The sequence below is a fragment of the Ranitomeya imitator genome, chromosome 3 (assembly GCF_032444005.1).
Source record: "Ranitomeya imitator isolate aRanImi1 chromosome 3, aRanImi1.pri, whole genome shotgun sequence".
In the NCBI taxonomy this organism is placed as follows: Eukaryota; Metazoa; Chordata; class Amphibia; order Anura; family Dendrobatidae; genus Ranitomeya; species Ranitomeya imitator.
The window spans coordinates 741527476-741546106 of NC_091284.1; the positions used below are offsets into that span (position 1 = coordinate 741527476).

Consider the following 18631-nt stretch of genomic DNA (forward strand, 5'->3'; position numbering starts at 1 on the left):
CTGGAGAAGCTGGGTCAGGAGCTGGAGAGGAATGATTTCTGCTGGGACAAAAGACTTCTTTCCAGTTCACCACCTGACAGCACCATTGGAGAACGTCCTTCTTACCCTCAGTGGGACAGGAACAACAAGCGGTTAAAAGGACCCCCCCCCCCCCCACACCACCCACCAGTGTTTTTCCTGTCCCACTGTGGATAGGAACGGCAAGCTTATCCTCCGACAGTGCTGTGCAGATGGTGAATATCAGGGGGCCGAGCCTTTCCCTTCCCCACCGCAAGACATCTGCTGCTGATACCTGCAATGGGGGGGTCCCTCAACTCCCCCAGTGTAGCGCTGCTCCTGGGGTCGGGTCCGTCTCCTCCATAGCGGGGGCTCTCGGTCCGGTCACCTGCCTGTTGGTCTGGGTGCGGGCGGCGGCCAGTTCCAGCGAGTGGCCGCTTCCAGCCATGGCCAGTTCCAGCGCGTGGTTTCTGGCCTCGGCAGCCTCGTCCCTTCCGGCCGCGATGGGCGCACTCATCAGAGTCTGCCGGCTGGCAGATACCAGCGGCAGCGCCGGCCTCAGGAAGAGGCCTTTCAGCACAGTCACGCCGCGTGGGACGCGGTAAGGAGATAAGAACGGTAAGATGGGGATTTATTTGCCGCCGGCCATCCTGATAAGGAGCACCCGGCTAATGTTCCTTCATAATGGAAGAGGCAGGCAGAACAAACACAGGGGCACGTGAGTAGGCTACTGAAAGCCGTACCACAATTCTTCTTATTTATCCCCCTATTTCCTCAGAGGTAAATACCAGAATCTCTGTGTTTTAGGGAGAGCCTCCCACCCCTACAGCTGAAAAGAAAAAATCTGGGAAGACTAAGTGTCCCATTTGTGCAGCTAGATTCCCGGAGAACTGGCGGAAGCCGCTTTGCAAGACGTGCATGTCCAAAATCATCAGCGAAGAGCAGACTTCATTGTTAACCAATATGAGAGCGATGATGCGTCAGGAGGTTCAGGCATCCATCTCGAGCCTGAATCTTCCCCAGATCAGCCAGACAGAACCGCAAACTTCGCGGAAAAGACCGAGAGAGTCCAGCCCATCTTCTGATGAAAAAGATACCGAAGGATCGGATCAAGAAGAAAGAGAAGAACCAGTAGGAAGAGGGAAGAAATATCTCTTCTCTGCAGCAGATACGGATGAACTCCTGCATGCAGCACGTAACACCATGCAGTTACAGGACACTCCAGAGGAAACCTCGGTTCAGGATGAAATGTTTGGCGGTTTGCATGCGCAGGTCACAAAGTTTTTCCAGTTAACAATCATATCCGTTCCATGATATTGGAGGAATGGCAGGAAGCGGAGAAGAGACTAGGGTTGAGCGACTTTTACTTTTTTAAGGTCGAGTCGGGTTTCGCGAAACCCGACTATCTCAAAAGTCAAGTCGAGTGAAATCGGCTGATTATGGCGAAAAGTCGGGGATCGACCGAAACACGAAATCCAATGCAAAGTCAATGGGAATTTTTTTTATTTTATTTATCTCTCTCTCTCTCTCTCTCTCTCTCTCTCTCTCTCGAAAAGCTGGTGTTACACATTGCACACATTGCAAATTGCTACAGCGCACAAGCGACAAGATGACGATAGGCGTCCACGCCCCTAAGACCTATGTCATCACTCTGCCCACGCTCCTTCATTGGCTGAAAAAATGGCGCCAAGCGCGTCATACGACACGCGACTTTGGCACGAAAGTCGTGTACCGCATGGCCGACCCCACACAGGGATCGGGTCAGCGACTTTTGAAAATTAACGATCCGTTTCGCTCAACCCTAGAAGAGACTAGTGGTACCTAGAGACTTTAGACTCTGTTTACCTTATAATCCAGAAGATATAAAAGTTTGGGATGAAGTTCCCAAAATAGATGTGCAATTGGCTAAAGTGGCAAAGAAGAAGTCAATTCCGTTTGAGGACTCCTCGTTGAAGGATCCAATGGATTGCAAAGCAGATGGAGAACTTGGGAATCCTCGGCGGCGGCGATTATACGAGCCAATATAGTGGCAACCTCGGTAGCCAGGTCCATGCATTTATGGATGGACGATTTGGAAGAACATCTCAGGGCTAAAACCTCTAGAGATGTTATCCTCAAATCCCTACCATTACTAAAGCTTGCAACAGGTTTCATGGCGGACGCTTCAGCGGAATCTGTACAATTAGCCGCCAGAAGCGAGTCTTTATCCAATGCAGCCAGATGAGCTATCTGGCTAAAGACTTGGTCAGGCGATATTCAATCTAAGAATAAACTTTGTGGGATTCCATTCTCAGGGGTTAAAGTGTTTGGGCCTATTCTAGACGACATATTAGAAAAAGCCTCAGACAAAAAGAAAGGGTTCCCTGAGGAAAATACGAAAAAATGCCAGCCCTTTCATAGATCCCGGCCTAGTCAGAAGAAAGACTACAGGGGGAAAGGGAAGACTGGGAGATGGTCTTATCCCAAAGGTGGAAAAGGTAGAGAATCCATCGTCTGGGTTCAGGAAAATCAAATAAATGACATCAGAGTGGGAGGTCGGTTACAAAGATTTCTAGGGGGTTGGCAGAAAATATCCAAAAACCCATGGATTCTGCAGGTGATTTCTCAAGGTTACAAATTAGAGTTCAACAGTCCTCCTCCAGAAAGGTTTATAGTAACCAGATCTTATCCCCTCTTAAACTCCCCTATGTGGCCAGACATCCAGGAGTTGTTAGTAGACGCGATCACTCCAGTACCCATCTCAGAGAGAGGCAAGAGCCATTATTCACACCTATTTTCAATTTAAAAAAAAAACATCGGGAGACTCCCGGACGATTATAAATCTAAAATCCCTGAACAGATGGATAAGGTACAGGAGATTCAGGATGGAGTCTCTAAGGTCCACAATACCTCTCATAGACAAAGACATGGTGATGTGCACCTTGGATCTAAAGAGTGCATACTACCATGTCCCAATACACGCTTCCTACCAGAAATTCCTGAGATTCGTCCTGATGAACAGAGGGGTAGTTTATCACTTTGAATTCAAGTGTCTCCCATTCGGCCCCTGGGATATTTACCAAACTAATGTCAGAGGTAGTAGCCTACTTAAGAAATCAAGGTATTTCCATAGTACCATACTTGGATGATTTTTTGATAATGGCGAGATCAGAGAAGCTTCTCAAGATCGATTGCAACTTCACTCTCTCCATTCTACAGGATCTTGGGTGGATTGTGAATTGGGAAAAATCATACCTAGTTCCAAATTCCAGAATAAAATTTTTGGGGGTCATATTAGATTCCAACACCAGAACTTCTTTTCTACCAGAAGAAAGACAGAAGACGTTAATCGAGAACATATACCAGTTCAGGAAAAGCAGTTCCTCCATAAGGGAAGCAATTGGGGTTCTAGGCTTAATGACGGCCTGTATTCCCTGTGTGAAGTGGAGCCTCACTCACTGGGGTTACAGAAGCAGATTCTGAAATCTTGGGATAGAAGGCAAGATTCTCTGTAGAAGATGATTTTTTTTCCTTCAGGAACGAAGTCCCTAACCTGGTGGACCGTCCCGGAAAACCTGAAGGTGGTAGTTCCATGGATCCTCTATCCCTGTGTCACTGTTACCACAGACGCCAGTCAGTATGGATGGGCGGACATATAGGAAGGACATACTACCAAGGGAAGTGGAGTCCAGAGATGTCAGCCAAGTCATCAAATTTCAGGGAACTTTATGCGATTTGAAAAGTGCTCTGCCAGGCCCAGTCTCAAGTCAGAGACAAACACGTGAGGATTCTGTCTGACAATGTGACAGCAGTAGCATTTCTAAGGCACCAAGGAGGCCCAAGACATCCATCTCTATAGCACCTGGCTGACCAGATTTTCAGATGGGCAGAGAAATCCGTTAGGTCCATCTTGGCAGTTCACCTGGAGGGTGCCAAAAATCAGGTAGCAGATTTTTTAAGCAGAACGACAGTAGATCCCAGAGCGTGGGAATTGAATCCGGAAGTGTTCAGCAGCCTGTGCCAGCAGTGGGGGACGCCTCCAGTTTATCTCTTTGCCACCAGGTCAAATGCAAAGGCCAGAGCATTTTTTCCTCTCAATCCCCTAGAAGGGGCAATGGGAGTCGACGCTTTGTCTCAACATTGGGGAGAAGATCTTCTGTACTCTTTTCCACCTCTTCCACTGATCCCGAGAACACTCAGAAAGATACGGGACGAAAGAGCAACAGTAATCCTGGTGGTTCCCTTTTGGCCCAAAAGGAGTTGGTTTTCTCTTCTATCCGGAATGTCGACAGAAAGACCTATTCTGCCGAAGAGGCAGGACCTTCTGTGCAAAGGTTCGGTGTTCCACAGCAATCCAGACTCACTATAGCTGTCTGCCTGGATCCTGAAAGCCTGACTCTAAGATCCAGAGGCCTGTCAGAAGAGGTTATCACCACACTCCAGGCAAGCAGGAAGCCGGTGACCTCTGCGATCTATAATAAGATCTGAAAGCTGTATTGCTCTTTTCTAGGAGAGGTCCCAGTAGATACCTCAAAACCAGACATTCCTAAAATTCTTAACTTTCTACAACTTGGGTTTAAGAAAGGCCTCCGGCCTTGTACTTTAAAAGTACAGATTGCAGCCCTTAGTGTGTTTTTTGACTCATAGTTAGCCTCCCATCCTTGGATAGCAAGATTCGCTAGAGCCACACAAAGAATGAGACCTCTTATGAGGAAATTGTCTCCTCCTTGGGACCTAAATTTGGTCCTTAATGCCCTGTGTAGATCCCCATATTTATTGTCAGAGTACTTGGACATAGCCACTCTCCTTTAAAACAGCCTTCCTAGTGGCCATCACTTCAGCTAAGAGATTAGGGGAAATGCAGGCTCTATCCATACAGGATCCATACCTCCGGATCTCTGACGACAGAATAGTTTTAAGACTTAATCCAGTCTTTCTCCCCAAGGTAGTTTCGTCTACAAACATTAACCAAGAAGTAATTCTTCCCTCGTTCTGCCAACACCCTAGAAACGCGAAGGAAGGGGTCTATCAATAACCTTGACGTTAGAGAGTAGGTTCTGAAATACCTTGGGGAGACTGAAGGTTGGAGATGAGACACGAACCTGCAGACACCCTTAGAGCCCACTCAACCCGAGCTATTGCTACATCATGGGCAGAGAGGGGTGGGGACTTCAGCAGAGCAGATCTGTAGGGCAGCGACTTGGACCAATCTTTCTACTTTTGCCAGACACTATAAACTAGATGTCTCATCAGAGCAGTTAGCCTTTGGTAGAAAAGTATTACATGCAGTAGTCCTACCCTAGATTACCATGCTTTGGTATTCCTCCAATGGTGCTGTCAGGTGGTGATCTGGAAAACGGTAATTAGACCTACCGGTAATTGTATTTCCAGGAATCCATCCTGACAGCACTACTAGTTCCCTCCCATTGCAAATTTGTATTATAAACTAATGTGATGTAACATTGGTGTAAATTTGTTGAATAAACTTTTTTTTGCATCCATCCAGATGTGGTACTTGGGAAATCACTGGTGGGTGGAGTGGGGAGGGTCCTTTTTAACCGCTTGTTGATCCTGTCCCACTGAGGGTAAGAAGGACGTCCTCCAACGGTGATGTCAGGATGGATTCCTGGAAATACAATTACCGGTAGGTCTAATTACCGTTTTTTTTCCTACATAGAGTAGAGAAAAGAGTAGAATTAATTGGGTAGAAAGGCAAAATGTGCACCATGCTGTATAATATGATGGCTGCAATATATTAGGAGGATAAAAACTTTGATGGGAGGAGGACTTCTTTAAATATGCCAGATGGTACATCTCCTTTGAGGTTGTGCTTGTACTTCGTGTAGGAGCTTCACATAGAAACTTCTTGCCTGATTTTATTTTTGTCTCCTTGAACATTTAGTAACATAGTAACATAGTAACATAGTTAGTAAGGCCGAAAAAAGACATTTGTCCATCCAGTTCAGCCTATATTCCATCATAATAAATACCCAGATCTACGTCCTTCTACAGAACCTAATAATTGTATGATACAATATTGTTCTGCTCCAGGAAGACATCCAGGCCTCTCTTGTTTTTTCCAGAGGACTATATGCGGTATGCTCATGGACTGATTTCAGAATATATTCCCAAAGATCTTCGCAGCGAGCTGTCTGCAGATTTAAAGTAAGGTGACACGCTGCTTCTGTCATCAATGTAAAGAACAGTATGTATGAGTCCTGCTCCCCTAGGAACAAGGTTCTGTAATCAATGTTCACAAAAACTTTTTTTTGCATTATTTAATCGATGACCCTCTATCTTATCAAGGCCTGGTTCATACTGTGCACCCTACTAATGTTTTTACAGTTTTATTTTTTATGCAAAAATACACGGCAGTCAGATGTTAAATTTGAGTTGGGTTTTGGGTGTTTTTTTTCTCACACACAGTACTTCTTTTTGCTTGTTTTATGTAAAGAATAGAAATTGTAAAGTATGACTGACTTGCCTTATTTAATCGTGCCAACATTACATTATAGCCCGCGGTGAATCTGCAGCAAGATCCTCCTTTAATACGCAGACTTTGCTAAATTGGACTAATAAGTTAGCTGCTATTTTTAAAGCATAGAAGCACATTGTACCAAAGAATTTCAGCTCACCGTTTTATGCTATTATCACCTCTAAAATCATAGTTTGACGCCTCTGAATTATTCCAAAACACTGTGCTCACAATTTTTTGTTAAACTGGACACCCTATGGTAATGGTACTAACAAGACTGACTATCACTTCCAAGCAGAAAACAGGTGTGTACAGGTGCATACTATTCACTGTCTTTTTCCTTATGTGCAGGCATTGCAAGACCTTAGGTATCCATGGTTACGACGACTAGCAGCTGTCACTTCATCAGTGGTCGTAACCATAGCTACCTAATGTCCTGCAATGCCTGCACATAAGGAAACAGACGTAATGAATCAGAAAAACTATACTACATTTCTAATTGAGGGTATTTGCTAATATTTTTTATTTTTCCACCTACTACATATTGGGAGAGGATCTTGGAGATGGGAAAACCACTTTAATTTTTCTTAAACTCATTAAGTGCCAAATAGTTTTGATTGCTAATATCTCCAGGCAAAATTAAAAACAAGTTTTATTCTACTCTGCAACTACTACTGCATAGTGTGTCCAGTTCAGTTCAACATGAAAAAATTGGTGAAATGTCCTTTTTTTTTTACATATTGCAAACATATCTGTGTTAAACATAGGAATCATACAATTTTCCCACCAGGCACTGGGGCTTTTTTTTTTAGACTTTAATTTTCCTGTTTTCAGGTGTAAAGACATGTATATTAGCAGCAATGATCAGATCCTGATCCTGTGCTTTGTACTGAAGCACCTTATGAGCATGTGCAAATGTCATTTTGAAGGGGGAGCTGTGTCTTCAACTTTTGTGAGTGCTGAATCCTGTGTTATCAGCTGTGTATAGAGGTATTGGTCTGACATTGTAATCCTGTCTCTGATGAACATTTCTGAAAACTCTTCCTGAAAGGACAAGTAGTAAGAGTCTTATCCCCAGTGGCTAGTGTGAAAATTGCAAGATTATTGTTAAATAAAAAAGATATTATTTCTATAGCGTCAACCTATTCCACATCACTTTACAATTCAGAGGGTACTTGTACAAGCAAGATAAGACATTACAGGTTAACACATGGTTCAACGCCCTGCATATAATCTGGGAATAGAAAATTGATATGAAAAACCCGGGAGGCGGGAGAGCGGTGCCCTCCTGTTCAACACTGAGACAGCCCTTTAAAGGGAACCTGTCACACCCAAAATCGAAGGTGAGCTAAGCCCACCAGCATCAGGGGCTTATTTACAGCATTCTGTAATGCTGTAGATAAGCCCCCGATGTATCCTAAAAGATGAGAGAAGGAGGTTAGATTATACTGACCCAGAAGCGTTTCCGCTGCGGTCCGTTCCGATGGGCGTCGCGGTCCGGTCCGGGGTCTCCCATCTTCTTACGATGAAGTCCTCATCTTGTCTGCACGCTGCGGCTCCAGCGCAGCCGTACTTTGTCTGCCCTGTTGAGGGCAGAGCAAAGTACTGCAGTGCGCAGGCGCTGGGCCTCTCTGACATTTCCCGGTGGCTGCGCACTGCAGTACATTACGCTGCCATTAACAGGACAGACAAAGTACGCCTGCGCCGGAGCTGCAGCATGAAGACAAGAAGAGGACGTCATCGTAAGAAGATAGGAGGCCCCGGACTGGACCGCGACGCCCATCGTATCGGACCGCCCCTGGGTGAGTATAATCTAACCTCTTTTTCTCATCTTTCAGGATACATCGGGGGCTTATCTACAGCATTACAGAATGCTGTAGATAAGCCCCTGATGCCGGTGGGCTTGGCTCACCTTCGATTTTGGGGGTGACAGGTTCCCTTTAATTTTTTTACAAATCAGCCACTGTTTACAAGGTTAACAAAGTATTGATCCTCACTTCTTATGTCCTTGTGTTTTTCAGTCTGCCAGATGTCTCCAGTCCAACCCCAGAGCCACCAACAAAGGTAACTACTTGTGCACAGCACCTTCCTGCTTTGCTGCTGCTTGCATTTCCATTAATCAGAACTAACTCTTTCCTAATAATTTGCAGTAATACCTTTTTTTGCCGAAGTTTCGTTTTGGGTTTTAATAGTATAACTCCTAAAACTAGTTTGCATTTAGTTGGCAATGGATAAACTGGGAAGGCGGGAGGGGAATGTGAGCCGGAAGATGTCTGACAAGCCTCTCTGGTCGGTGGATTCCTCTTGATTCATGACGTTGGATGCATCTTAAATACAAGGCCCCCTGCTTATCTTCACAGAGAAACTTACATTTTTGTGAAATTTCTTCATATGTTAAGTTTTTCTGATTGCTGAATGTACTCATTCCCCGGATGTGGACCAGAACTTAGTCCAATCTTGTTGTCAACTTAACACATGGCTTTCCCCCCCCCTTCTGGACCTTTTATGTAAAAATGTACTGAGTACGTTCCCCCATCTAAATTTGCAGAAAAGGAAAGTGTCTGACAAGCCTGTGGAAGCCGAAGAGGACTACTCAAAATATAATTCAAATGACAAAGGCAAAAAGGTGGGCATGTTTTCTCTAAAACTTCTAGTTTCCAACGAATACAGGAAGATTTTAAGTATAATACACTTTTCTTACACCAGATCTGGGCAGCTACGTTTATTTCCTTGCATAGTTCTGGCGCTTTTCTATCTGTGATTGTCCTTTTGCTTCTTACTGCCTATCTTATGTCTGTCCAATGTGGGGGTCCTTTATTGTGTTATATTAATAGGTTTATATATCCAGTGTGTAAGAATATTAAATTCAGGAACATATGGAATTTAGAATTTTATTAAATTGTTTTATGAACTTTGGAGAGAGAAAAAAATCAGTTGTTTTATATAGCTCAATATATAACTAGAAATATAAACCATAACCAGTGTATTTCCATTGATGGAAAACTTCTTAAAATGGTAGGGCACTCTCCCACTTAGGCCTCATTCAGACGTCTTTGTATCACATATATAAGTTCTATCTTTTGTTTTTAACATAATAGAACATGTATTCATTATAGTCTGTGTGACGCTGGGTAAGCTGAGTACAACAAACTGATAGAGGCAGAGTCCGGGGTCAGATACCTGAAGTCAGAGCGCATCCAAAGCAGAAGGGATAATCCACTAGAATTGTCACAACAAATCCAACGTCGTAAACAGAATCAGAAGTTGGACACAGAGCAAACACACACACACCTACAGCAAAGCTACAACTGCTAAATCTGCTGTTCACAGCAAGCCAACTATATACCAAGCAGATCATTTGAGGATGGGCAGCACCTGGGGGAACGCTCGCAGACTAGACCAGATTGAGCCGCAGGACTGTCAGCACACCCCAGGATCAGATTGGATGACTGAAATGTCACTCACAAAACCGACAGTCCAGCACTCTCCAGATTCCATTGGGGCGGCTGAGCTGTTACAGCGTCCCTAGAAGCTTCACAGACCCATACAAGTCTATGGGTCATAGAAGACTATAAACGATGTCATCGATTAACATTGTAGTGAGTTGGAGAGTCTATGCAGTTTATTTTTCATTAGTGGTAAAAAGTAATGCAATGACCAAATACTGATGAAGAACAGTCAATATTTCTGTGTATGGGAAAAATCATGGACGTCTGAATGAAGGCTTATAGCTAGAGAAAAAGGGTTTTGGAGGATCTTGCAATTGAAATATGACATTTTTTAGTTACCTGATGCTAAACATTACAATTTCACTTGCTATTTTGTGTGTGGCCAGTGCCGGTGAGTAGTAGCCACTTCGCACGCAACATTTTTTATTTGCTGGTCTGCACCGTGTTAGAAATCACTGTGCAGAAAATGATCCAGGCGATTGCTCTCCAGCGCTGAGCACAAGGAAGCACCAGTATGCTGCCGCGATATCTACTGTGGACGCAGGAGTAGCAGAAAAGTTATGTTTTGCAGGATCTAGCAGTGGTCATAATCTGCCCATGACTGATGTAGATGTCATCCACATGAATGAAGGCAGAAGTCCTGTATTATTAGGCTCACAGCAGGATTTGAGGATGGTCCAGTGCTCCCATTAGACTGCTAGATCCTTATTTACTTACCGTGTAAAGTTGTGGTTTTTTTTTTATTTTATTTTATTTTCTCAAGTCCACCAGGCTCAGGATATGTAATAAAACACTTGTTTAGAACAGGGCTGTGGAGTCAGTAAACAAAACCTCAGATTTCTCAGTTTCCCTGACCCCACTACTGGTCACTACTGAGCATGTGCATAAAGTGCAGCACAGATTCATCTCCACTAACAGCAGAGATCCTGACGGCTAGCCCTAATAGCCCTAAACACACCCTGTGATCCCTAAAAAGTCACGTCCCAGTGTATTTAATACCCAGAAAAATGAAAAAATTATAAAAAAAATCAACAAAATGGAAAAAATAAGGAGAAAAAATAAAAAAAACAAAACACAGCAAAAAAACACAAAATTTGTTATTTACTCGGACTCCCATGACAGCACCACGAGAGAGGGGATCCGCCCATTAGGAACAGGAAACCTACAGATACAAAAGGGCGGTACCTGTCCCTTGCCTGAGTTGGTTTCCTGTTCCTGAGCGGACGGGTGCCTACAGACAGAAGCCCAGGCCGGCCGGCCGATTATGGTAGTGGGGGGGGTCTCCTACCTCGGCCGGTGCGGAGATCCCTGGAGACGCCACGGTGGTCCTTGCTGGATTGCACGTCGGTGGCGTTGGCAGCAGGGAGCGGAGTCCGGAGGATTTCCTGCATTCATCAGCGTCGGCGCAGGTAAGTATTTCCCATTGGTGGCGCAGCGGTGAGGCGTGGCTGCGGGTGCCGGGCTCAGATGTGTGGGTGAGCTCCGGAGCGCTGCCGATCCGTCCCCGGCGTCCTGCACCGCTCTCAGCGTGTGCTGGAGTGTTTCCGGGTGCGGTGACGTGAGGGGGCGGAGTTTGGTAGCCGCTTCCGGGTCGCCGGACGGTCCTAGATGGCGGCGCCCATCGCATCTGGACGCCGGTTCGTCCGCCAGCCCTCCTGCCCTCCCTGCTGTGTCCGGAGCCAATAGGGATAGCGCTGGCCCATCTGCTGACCGGATCCAAGGGGGATATAAGCGGGTTACAATGTCAGAACCCTGCTTTTGGTCGCAATTCGTCATGGAGAGTGGTGGTGAGCAGCAGCAGCAGCTGTCAGACGAGGTGCGTCAGAAGCCCAAGAAAGATAGAGGCGACCAGCCCAGTCGCAAAAGCTCATCCGAACAGGGATCCAGAGCTTCAACTAGGAAAGAATCCCCTCGGAATCCGGTATTTGACTTTGGCGCACGGGTAAGTGATCTACGTGAAAGTTCACTCTGTGACGCGGGAGTGTGCCCTCTGTGGAGTCCCCTTACCTGACTCTTGTTCGAAAAAGTTATGCGCCCCCTGTATACAACAGACGGTGAGGTCTACAGGAGTGGTTGGGTGGAAGTGACTTTAGGTCAGATAGTGGTTATCACCTATATTGTCCTCCCCTAGGTAGCAGAAGAGTCTGTGAGTACGGCAAACTTAAAGGAAATGATCCGGCTAGAAGTAAGGGAGTCATTACGATCCCTATCCCAAGCGGAAGGCTCGAAGCATAGGACCCCTCTGGACTCTAATTCGTCAGAAGAGGAAAGAGAAGAAAGTACCTATCTCTCTAGTCCTTTCTCCTCTTCATCAGATGAGGAGTCTGGACGATTTTGTCTACCCTTGGATAAGATTGACAAGGTGGTCAAATCAGTTAGAGGCACGATGGGTATAGAGGAACCCAAATCACAGCCCTCAAAACAGGAGTTGATGTTTAGTGGATTAGATCGTAAAAAACATAGATCTTTTCCGGTAAATGAGAAAATCCAAGAATTGATCCTCCGAGAATGGAAAAAAACGGAAAAAAAAGGGGGCCTTACCGCCAGCTTTAAAACGCAGGTATCCCTTTGATGATCCGGTTGTGGATACGTGGGATAAAGCCCCTAAGTTGGACGAGGCAGTAGCAAAAGCGTCAAAGAAAGCCTCATTACCCTTTGAGGATATGGGGTCCCTCAAAGATCCTCTAGACAGGAAGGCGGATATCTTCCTATAAGGTACCTGGGAGATGGCGGCAGGATCCCTCAGACCAGCCGTGGCCGCAACATGCACAGCCAGGTCATTAATGGTCTGGCTAGATCAATTAGAGTCTCAGCTTAAGGACGGTGCATCCAGAGATTCTATTCTGAAAGCGCTACCAACAATTCAGAATGCTGCGGCGTTCCTATCGGACGCATCTGTGGACTCTGTCAGAATGGCGGCTAGAGCGGCAGGACTATCTAACGCGGCTCGCAGAGCCCTATGGTTAAAGTGCTGGTCAGGGGACATTCAGTCCAGAACTAAACTCTGCGCCATTCCGTGCGAAGGACAATATCTCTTTGGTCCAACGCTGGATGAATTGCTGGAAAAGGCAGGCGATGACAAAAAGAAGTTTCCCAGTCTGTACTCTGCATCCTACCGCCGACCCTTTAATCGAAGAAGGTTTGGTCGCGGGAAGAAACGCGGGTCCTCTCCCACTAGAGAAAGTTTCAGATGGGAAGACAGACGCGGTAGAGGTACGGGCTACATGTTTCGCCGTTCCTCAAAGGATCAGAAAAAACCGGACCAATGACTAGCGATCCCTGTGGGGGGGAGACTGTCAGCATTCTCCTCAGCATGGCTTGACATTACGAACAGTAAATGGGTCAGAGGCATTGTTACTAAAGGTCTAAGGCTGGACTTCAATCATTGGCCTCGAGAAAAATTCAAATTAACCCCTTTTCGTTCCTCCCCCTGGAGCAAGCAGCTCTAGAAGCAGAGGTCATGAACTTATGCTCTAAAAACGTATTGGTTGAAATCCCAGAATCAGAAAGAGGAAGGGGATTTTATTCTCTTTTTCTGATCAAAAAGCCAGATGGATCTTTTAGAACGATCATAAATCTAAAATGTCTTAATGAGTTCCTGGTTAATGAATCCTTCAAAATGGAAACAATTAATTCAGCAATAAAAATGTTGTTTAATCACTGTTTCATGGTAGTTGTAGATCTTAAAGACGCATACTATCATGTTCCGATACATGAAGATTTCCAGAGGTTCCTGTGAGTAGCTGTGTCAGTTGGGGGTCGCATTCGCCATTTCCAGTTCAGAGCTCTCCCCTTTGGCTTATCAGCGGCTCCTAGGGTGTTTACAAAACTAGTGGCCGAGGTCATGGCGCACTTACGAGAGTCCGACATCCTGATCATTCCCTACTTGGATGATTTTCTTATAGTAGGGAGCTCAGCAGACCATTGCCTGTCCCAGCTAGAAACAGCCACATCCAAACTTGAGCGTCTGGGGTGGATCATAAATTATGAGAAATCTCGTTTACAGCCTCAAAAAATACAAAGATTCTTAGGACTGTTGTTAAACTCAGAATCCCAACAGTGTTGTCTTCCACCCGACAAATTATTACATATCCAGCAACAGGTGTCTAAGGCAATTGACAAACCATCCATGACCCTTAGACAGGCTATGTCACTATTGGGTTCCTTAACCTCTTGCATTTCCGCTGTCCGTTGGGCCCAATTCCACACCAGACCGTTACAATCCGAGGTGCTGATTAATGATAGAATCTTACAGGGGTCCCTGCAGAGTCAGATTACCTTAGGTCCAAAAGCACTCACATCTCTTAGGTGGTGGCTAGTCAGTGAAAACTTATCAGCGGGAGTTTCCTGGGTGTCACAGGTAACACGTGTTGTAACAACAGATGCTAGCCCTTCGGGTTGGGGAGCACACATGGATGACATGATGGTTCAGGGTCTATGGCCCCCTCCCCTAACATCAGCCTCCTCCAACCAAAAAGAGTTAATGGCAGTAGAGCTTTCAGTGAAAAAATTCCTCATATATCTGCAGGGTCATCATGTCAAGATCCTATCGGACAACCAGGTGGCGGTTGCATACATAAATCATCAGGGTGGAACTCATTCCAAGTCACTGATGAGACTGGCGGATCGTCTGTTCCAGACAGCGGAAAATCACTTCTTATCCCTAACCGCTCTACACATAAGAGGAAAAGAAAACGTCAAAGCGGACTTTCTAAGCCGCAACACCTTGAGGCAAGGGGAGTGGTCCCTAAACAATTGCGTGTTCGATCAGATTGTCCACAAATGGGGACATCCAGAAGTAGATTTATTTGCTACCAGGGACAACCGGAAGACAACAAATTTCTGTTCCCTAAATCCCAGGGAGAATCCTCTGGCGGTACACGCTTTTCTGATCAATTGGGATTTTCAGCTGGCGTATGCATTTCCTCCACTAGGCCTGTTACCCTTAGTAGTCAGGAAGATAAGAGAAGATCGAGCCAGAGTTATATTGATTGCCCCATTCTGGCCCAGAAGGGCCTGGTTCACTTGGCTCAGGATCATGTCAGTGGAGGATCCCTGGGTGCTTCCGGAGATTCCGGATTTGCTCTACCAGGGTCCGATCAGTCATCCGCAAGTAAAGAACCTTCATTTAACGGCATGGATTTTGAAAGGGCGTTACTGAAAAACAAGGGGTTCTCCCCGAGTTTAATTGAAACCCTTATGAAAAGCAGGAAGCAAATAACCACAACAATCTACGCTAGGACCTGGCGAAAGTTTCTGGCCTCTTCTGATTTCAATTTAGAAGAAGGAATACCTATAAAACAAATCTTAGAATTCCTGCAAAAAGGCTTAGTTAGGTCTATCCACTAGTACTCTAAAGGTACAGGTCTCGGCCCTAGGGGCTCTATTCTCCTGTAACATCGCCAATAATTACTGGATCTCAAGGTTCATTAAAGCATCTAGTAGGTCTAGACCCATACATAAAGATAGATCTATGCCGTGGGATCTCAACTTAGTCCTATCAGCATTGACTAAAGAGCCGTTTGAACCTTTACAATCAGCTTCAATTAAGGCCTTATCCCTTAAGACAGCATTTCTGGTAGCAATTACATCTGCCCGTAGAGTAGGAGACATACAAGCTCTCTCCAGGGTTTCCCCTTATACAGAGTTTCTACCAGACAGAGTAATCCTCAGACCGGACCCAGCCTATTTACCAAAAGTATCATCACGGTTTCACAGGTCACAAGAGATAATTTTACCATCCTTCCTCCCCAATCCTGCTAACCCTAAGGAAGAACTACTCCATACATTAGACGTTAGGAGATGCCTGCTAGAATAGATCTCTGTTACTGACACATGGAAGAAAGATGATGCATTATTTTTATCTTTCCAAAATCCTAGAAAGGGACTCAGGGTATCAAAGTACACGCTAGCAAAGTGGATTAGGGAGGCTATCTCTTTGGCTTATACTGCAGGTGGGGGTCCGGCTCCGCAGAATCTGAGGGCGCATTCCACCAGGGCCATGGCTACATCCTGGGCGGAAAAATCTGGAGTATCAATCGACCAGATATGTAAGGCGGCCACATGGTCATCCCCGTCCACCTTCTTTAAACACTATAGGTTGGATTTGGGGGCTTCCTCTGATCTCACATTCGGGTTAAGGGTGCTACAAGCCATAGTCCCTCCCTAAGGTACCTTACATCTCTGTAATTCTCTCGTCGTGCTGTCATGGGAGTCCGAGTAAAGCATTAAGCTACTTACTGGTAGCGGCATTTCTCGGAGGCCCATGACAGCACCCTTAGTTCCCTCCCTATTCACGTGGGGGTTGCACTTCCTATAGATGTATATATCTCACATATGATACCCAGTTCCAAATATATGGCTGAAATTTTGTATATAATCTGTATATAGTGTATATTTTTTTGTGCCACTAACCGCGGTAGTCCTCTCAAGACTCTGAAATACAACTGAGGCAAGGGAGAGGTACCGCCCTTTTGTATCTGTAGGTTTCCTGTTCCTAATGGGCGGATCCCCTCTCTCGTCGTGCTGTCATGGGCCTCCGAGAAATGCCGCTACCAGTAAGTAGCTTAATGCTTTTGCCCCAGAAAATACCCTTAATAGGGTATAATATAAATATACAATAGATCATTGGGCAGAAACAAAAATGTCAGTGTCTCGTTATCCAAGATATGCAATAATGAAGGGCCACTCCAACTGACTAGCACAATATTCAAGTCAGCCCTGCGATTACATAAATCAAGCAGTCAAATGACCCCTTAGTACCTGGATATTCCTGATGGAGTGGTAACCCCCAAAAGTAAAAACTAAAAAGCATCCCAGAGGGGTCTTTTGGCATATTTTCATTTACAGCTGCATAAATGGCGACACCCCATTTAAATAAATCAATCTAACAACATACACAGCGCTTCTACTCATCTGTTTCCCGATGTTCCAACTCAGGCGCTGGGGGCATCCATTCAGCCACGTAGCCTAAAAGACCTCCAACAGGGATGTTATCCCTAATTATACCCGACGCGTTTCTCCCCCATGTGAATACCGGGGGTTCATCAGGGGATGTGGACTGTCCAGATAGAGAGAGGGTACGAGCTTTGCAGGGGCCATTTCTGGACATGACCAGAACTGGACACCAATCTTGGAGCCAGCTGCAGAGCAGTGGCCAGTAGGCATGGCGACTACACATTAGTTAGGTAAAAATCTAATTTTCAGTAGGAAACCAAATGGGAAGGTGCTGCTGTGAAACAAGTTGGTTGTCAGGTATGGTATGGTTTATTGACGAACCTAAATTTATGCTGCGTTTTATGGACCCAACATGCTTCATGTGGGAAAACTGTATTCACTGTGTTTTCCATTCACAGACTAATAGTAAGATGACCGCAGCTCAGAAATCCCTCGCTAAAGTGGACAAAAGTGGAATGAAAAGCATATCGTCTTTTTTTAGTCCAAAGGCCAAAAGCTCAAAATAAGAAGAATGAGACCATTATATGGAAATTCAATGCTTTTTATTTAATTAAAAAAATATATTGTTTTGTTACAAGTAGTTTATTTACTTGGATTAGGACATGAGATTTATATGTTCTAGTTTTTGCGTTTATACTAAGGCACTGATCACACTAGCATCATGTCTTTTGCTTATAATGGCGCTGTGGATTACATTTCAGAGACACTGGCGAAAACTGAAATTGGACCCTCCACCATTCCCAGCAAAAGCAGCATCCTTTAAGAAAGATATAACTGTATTTTAAAATAAAAAGTTTATACATCTCATTTTCGTTCACCCTAGTTGTCTATTTCAGTTGAGGGAAGATGTAGAAAAAAGGGAAATGTGAATTTGGCTTACTATAAACATTTAAAGGGCATCTGTCAGTAGGATCAACCCTTTTAAGCCATCTGTGTTGTCATGCAGGTCATAGAAAGTTTACTCAAATGATACCTTGATATCTGTAATCTGATGTCTGGTTCCTGAGAAATACACATTTTTCAAATATGTAAATGAGATGAAAAGGTCTCTGGAGGCAGACTAGAGAAGATCCTACTCTGTAAATGAACTGAATAGATCTCTGTTCCATATTTGAAAAAATGTGGATTTCTCAAGAACCATTCTTTGGATAACAGATACTTTTATATCATTTGATTCAGTTTTTCCCCTTGCCCATGACCGCACCTGAGAGCGAGTGGGATCCGCCTCTATAACTAGACAGGAAGCGAAGAGCACAAAATAAAAAGGGCAACTCCCATTTTCTCCTTAAATGTGGTTTCCTGTCCTCTGGATGTAGGAGTCTTTAGCACATGGCTGGAGCAGCCGTGAATCATAGAACACCATAGTGTGTTCTGTAGCAACTTCCAGTGTCTAGGGGTCTAGATGGGTGCTGAAATGCTAATATCAGTTTGGGAGAATCTATATTTAATGCTTAAAACAAAAGCTAAGAAAAAAACAAAGTTAGCAAATATCCTGCAGTAAATGAATAGCAACAGTACATGAAAATAGCATGGGGTAATTGGGCAACATAATTTTGATCAAAAAAGCGTAAAGGCCATCCCACCACGTCAAAGTGACCCTATTCGTAACGGGCCTAACCTCTAGTATTAAAACCTTACCATATGTGAAATTATATAAATATGAATAAGGGCTGAACAGGACCGAGACCCCAACTAATGGACATCCAACAATGGGGAGCTATACAAATATATTTTGATACTAGAGTTTGACAATCCCAAATAAGGTCACCTTGAT

The 18631-nt window shown here is 44.8% G+C and overlaps 1 protein-coding gene across 2 annotated transcripts in view; it reads left to right on the forward strand.

The window, feature by feature from the left end:
• Positions 1-17664, forward strand: part of RNASEH2B (ribonuclease H2 subunit B) — a 45103-nt gene extending 27439 nt beyond the window's left edge. The window contains exons 8-11 of one of the 2 annotated variants that reach the window (XM_069758879.1): positions 6060-6141; positions 8473-8515; positions 9000-9077; positions 17256-17664. In XM_069758879.1, coding sequence (XP_069614980.1) covers positions 6060-6141; positions 8473-8515; positions 9000-9077; positions 17256-17363 — 311 coding nt within the window. In that variant the 3' untranslated portion in view covers positions 17364-17664. The remainder of the gene's footprint in view (positions 1-6059; positions 6142-8472; positions 8516-8999; positions 9078-17255) is intronic. The other variant, XM_069758880.1, reaches the window with a different exon arrangement.
• The last annotated feature ends 967 nt before the right edge of the window (positions 17665-18631 follow it).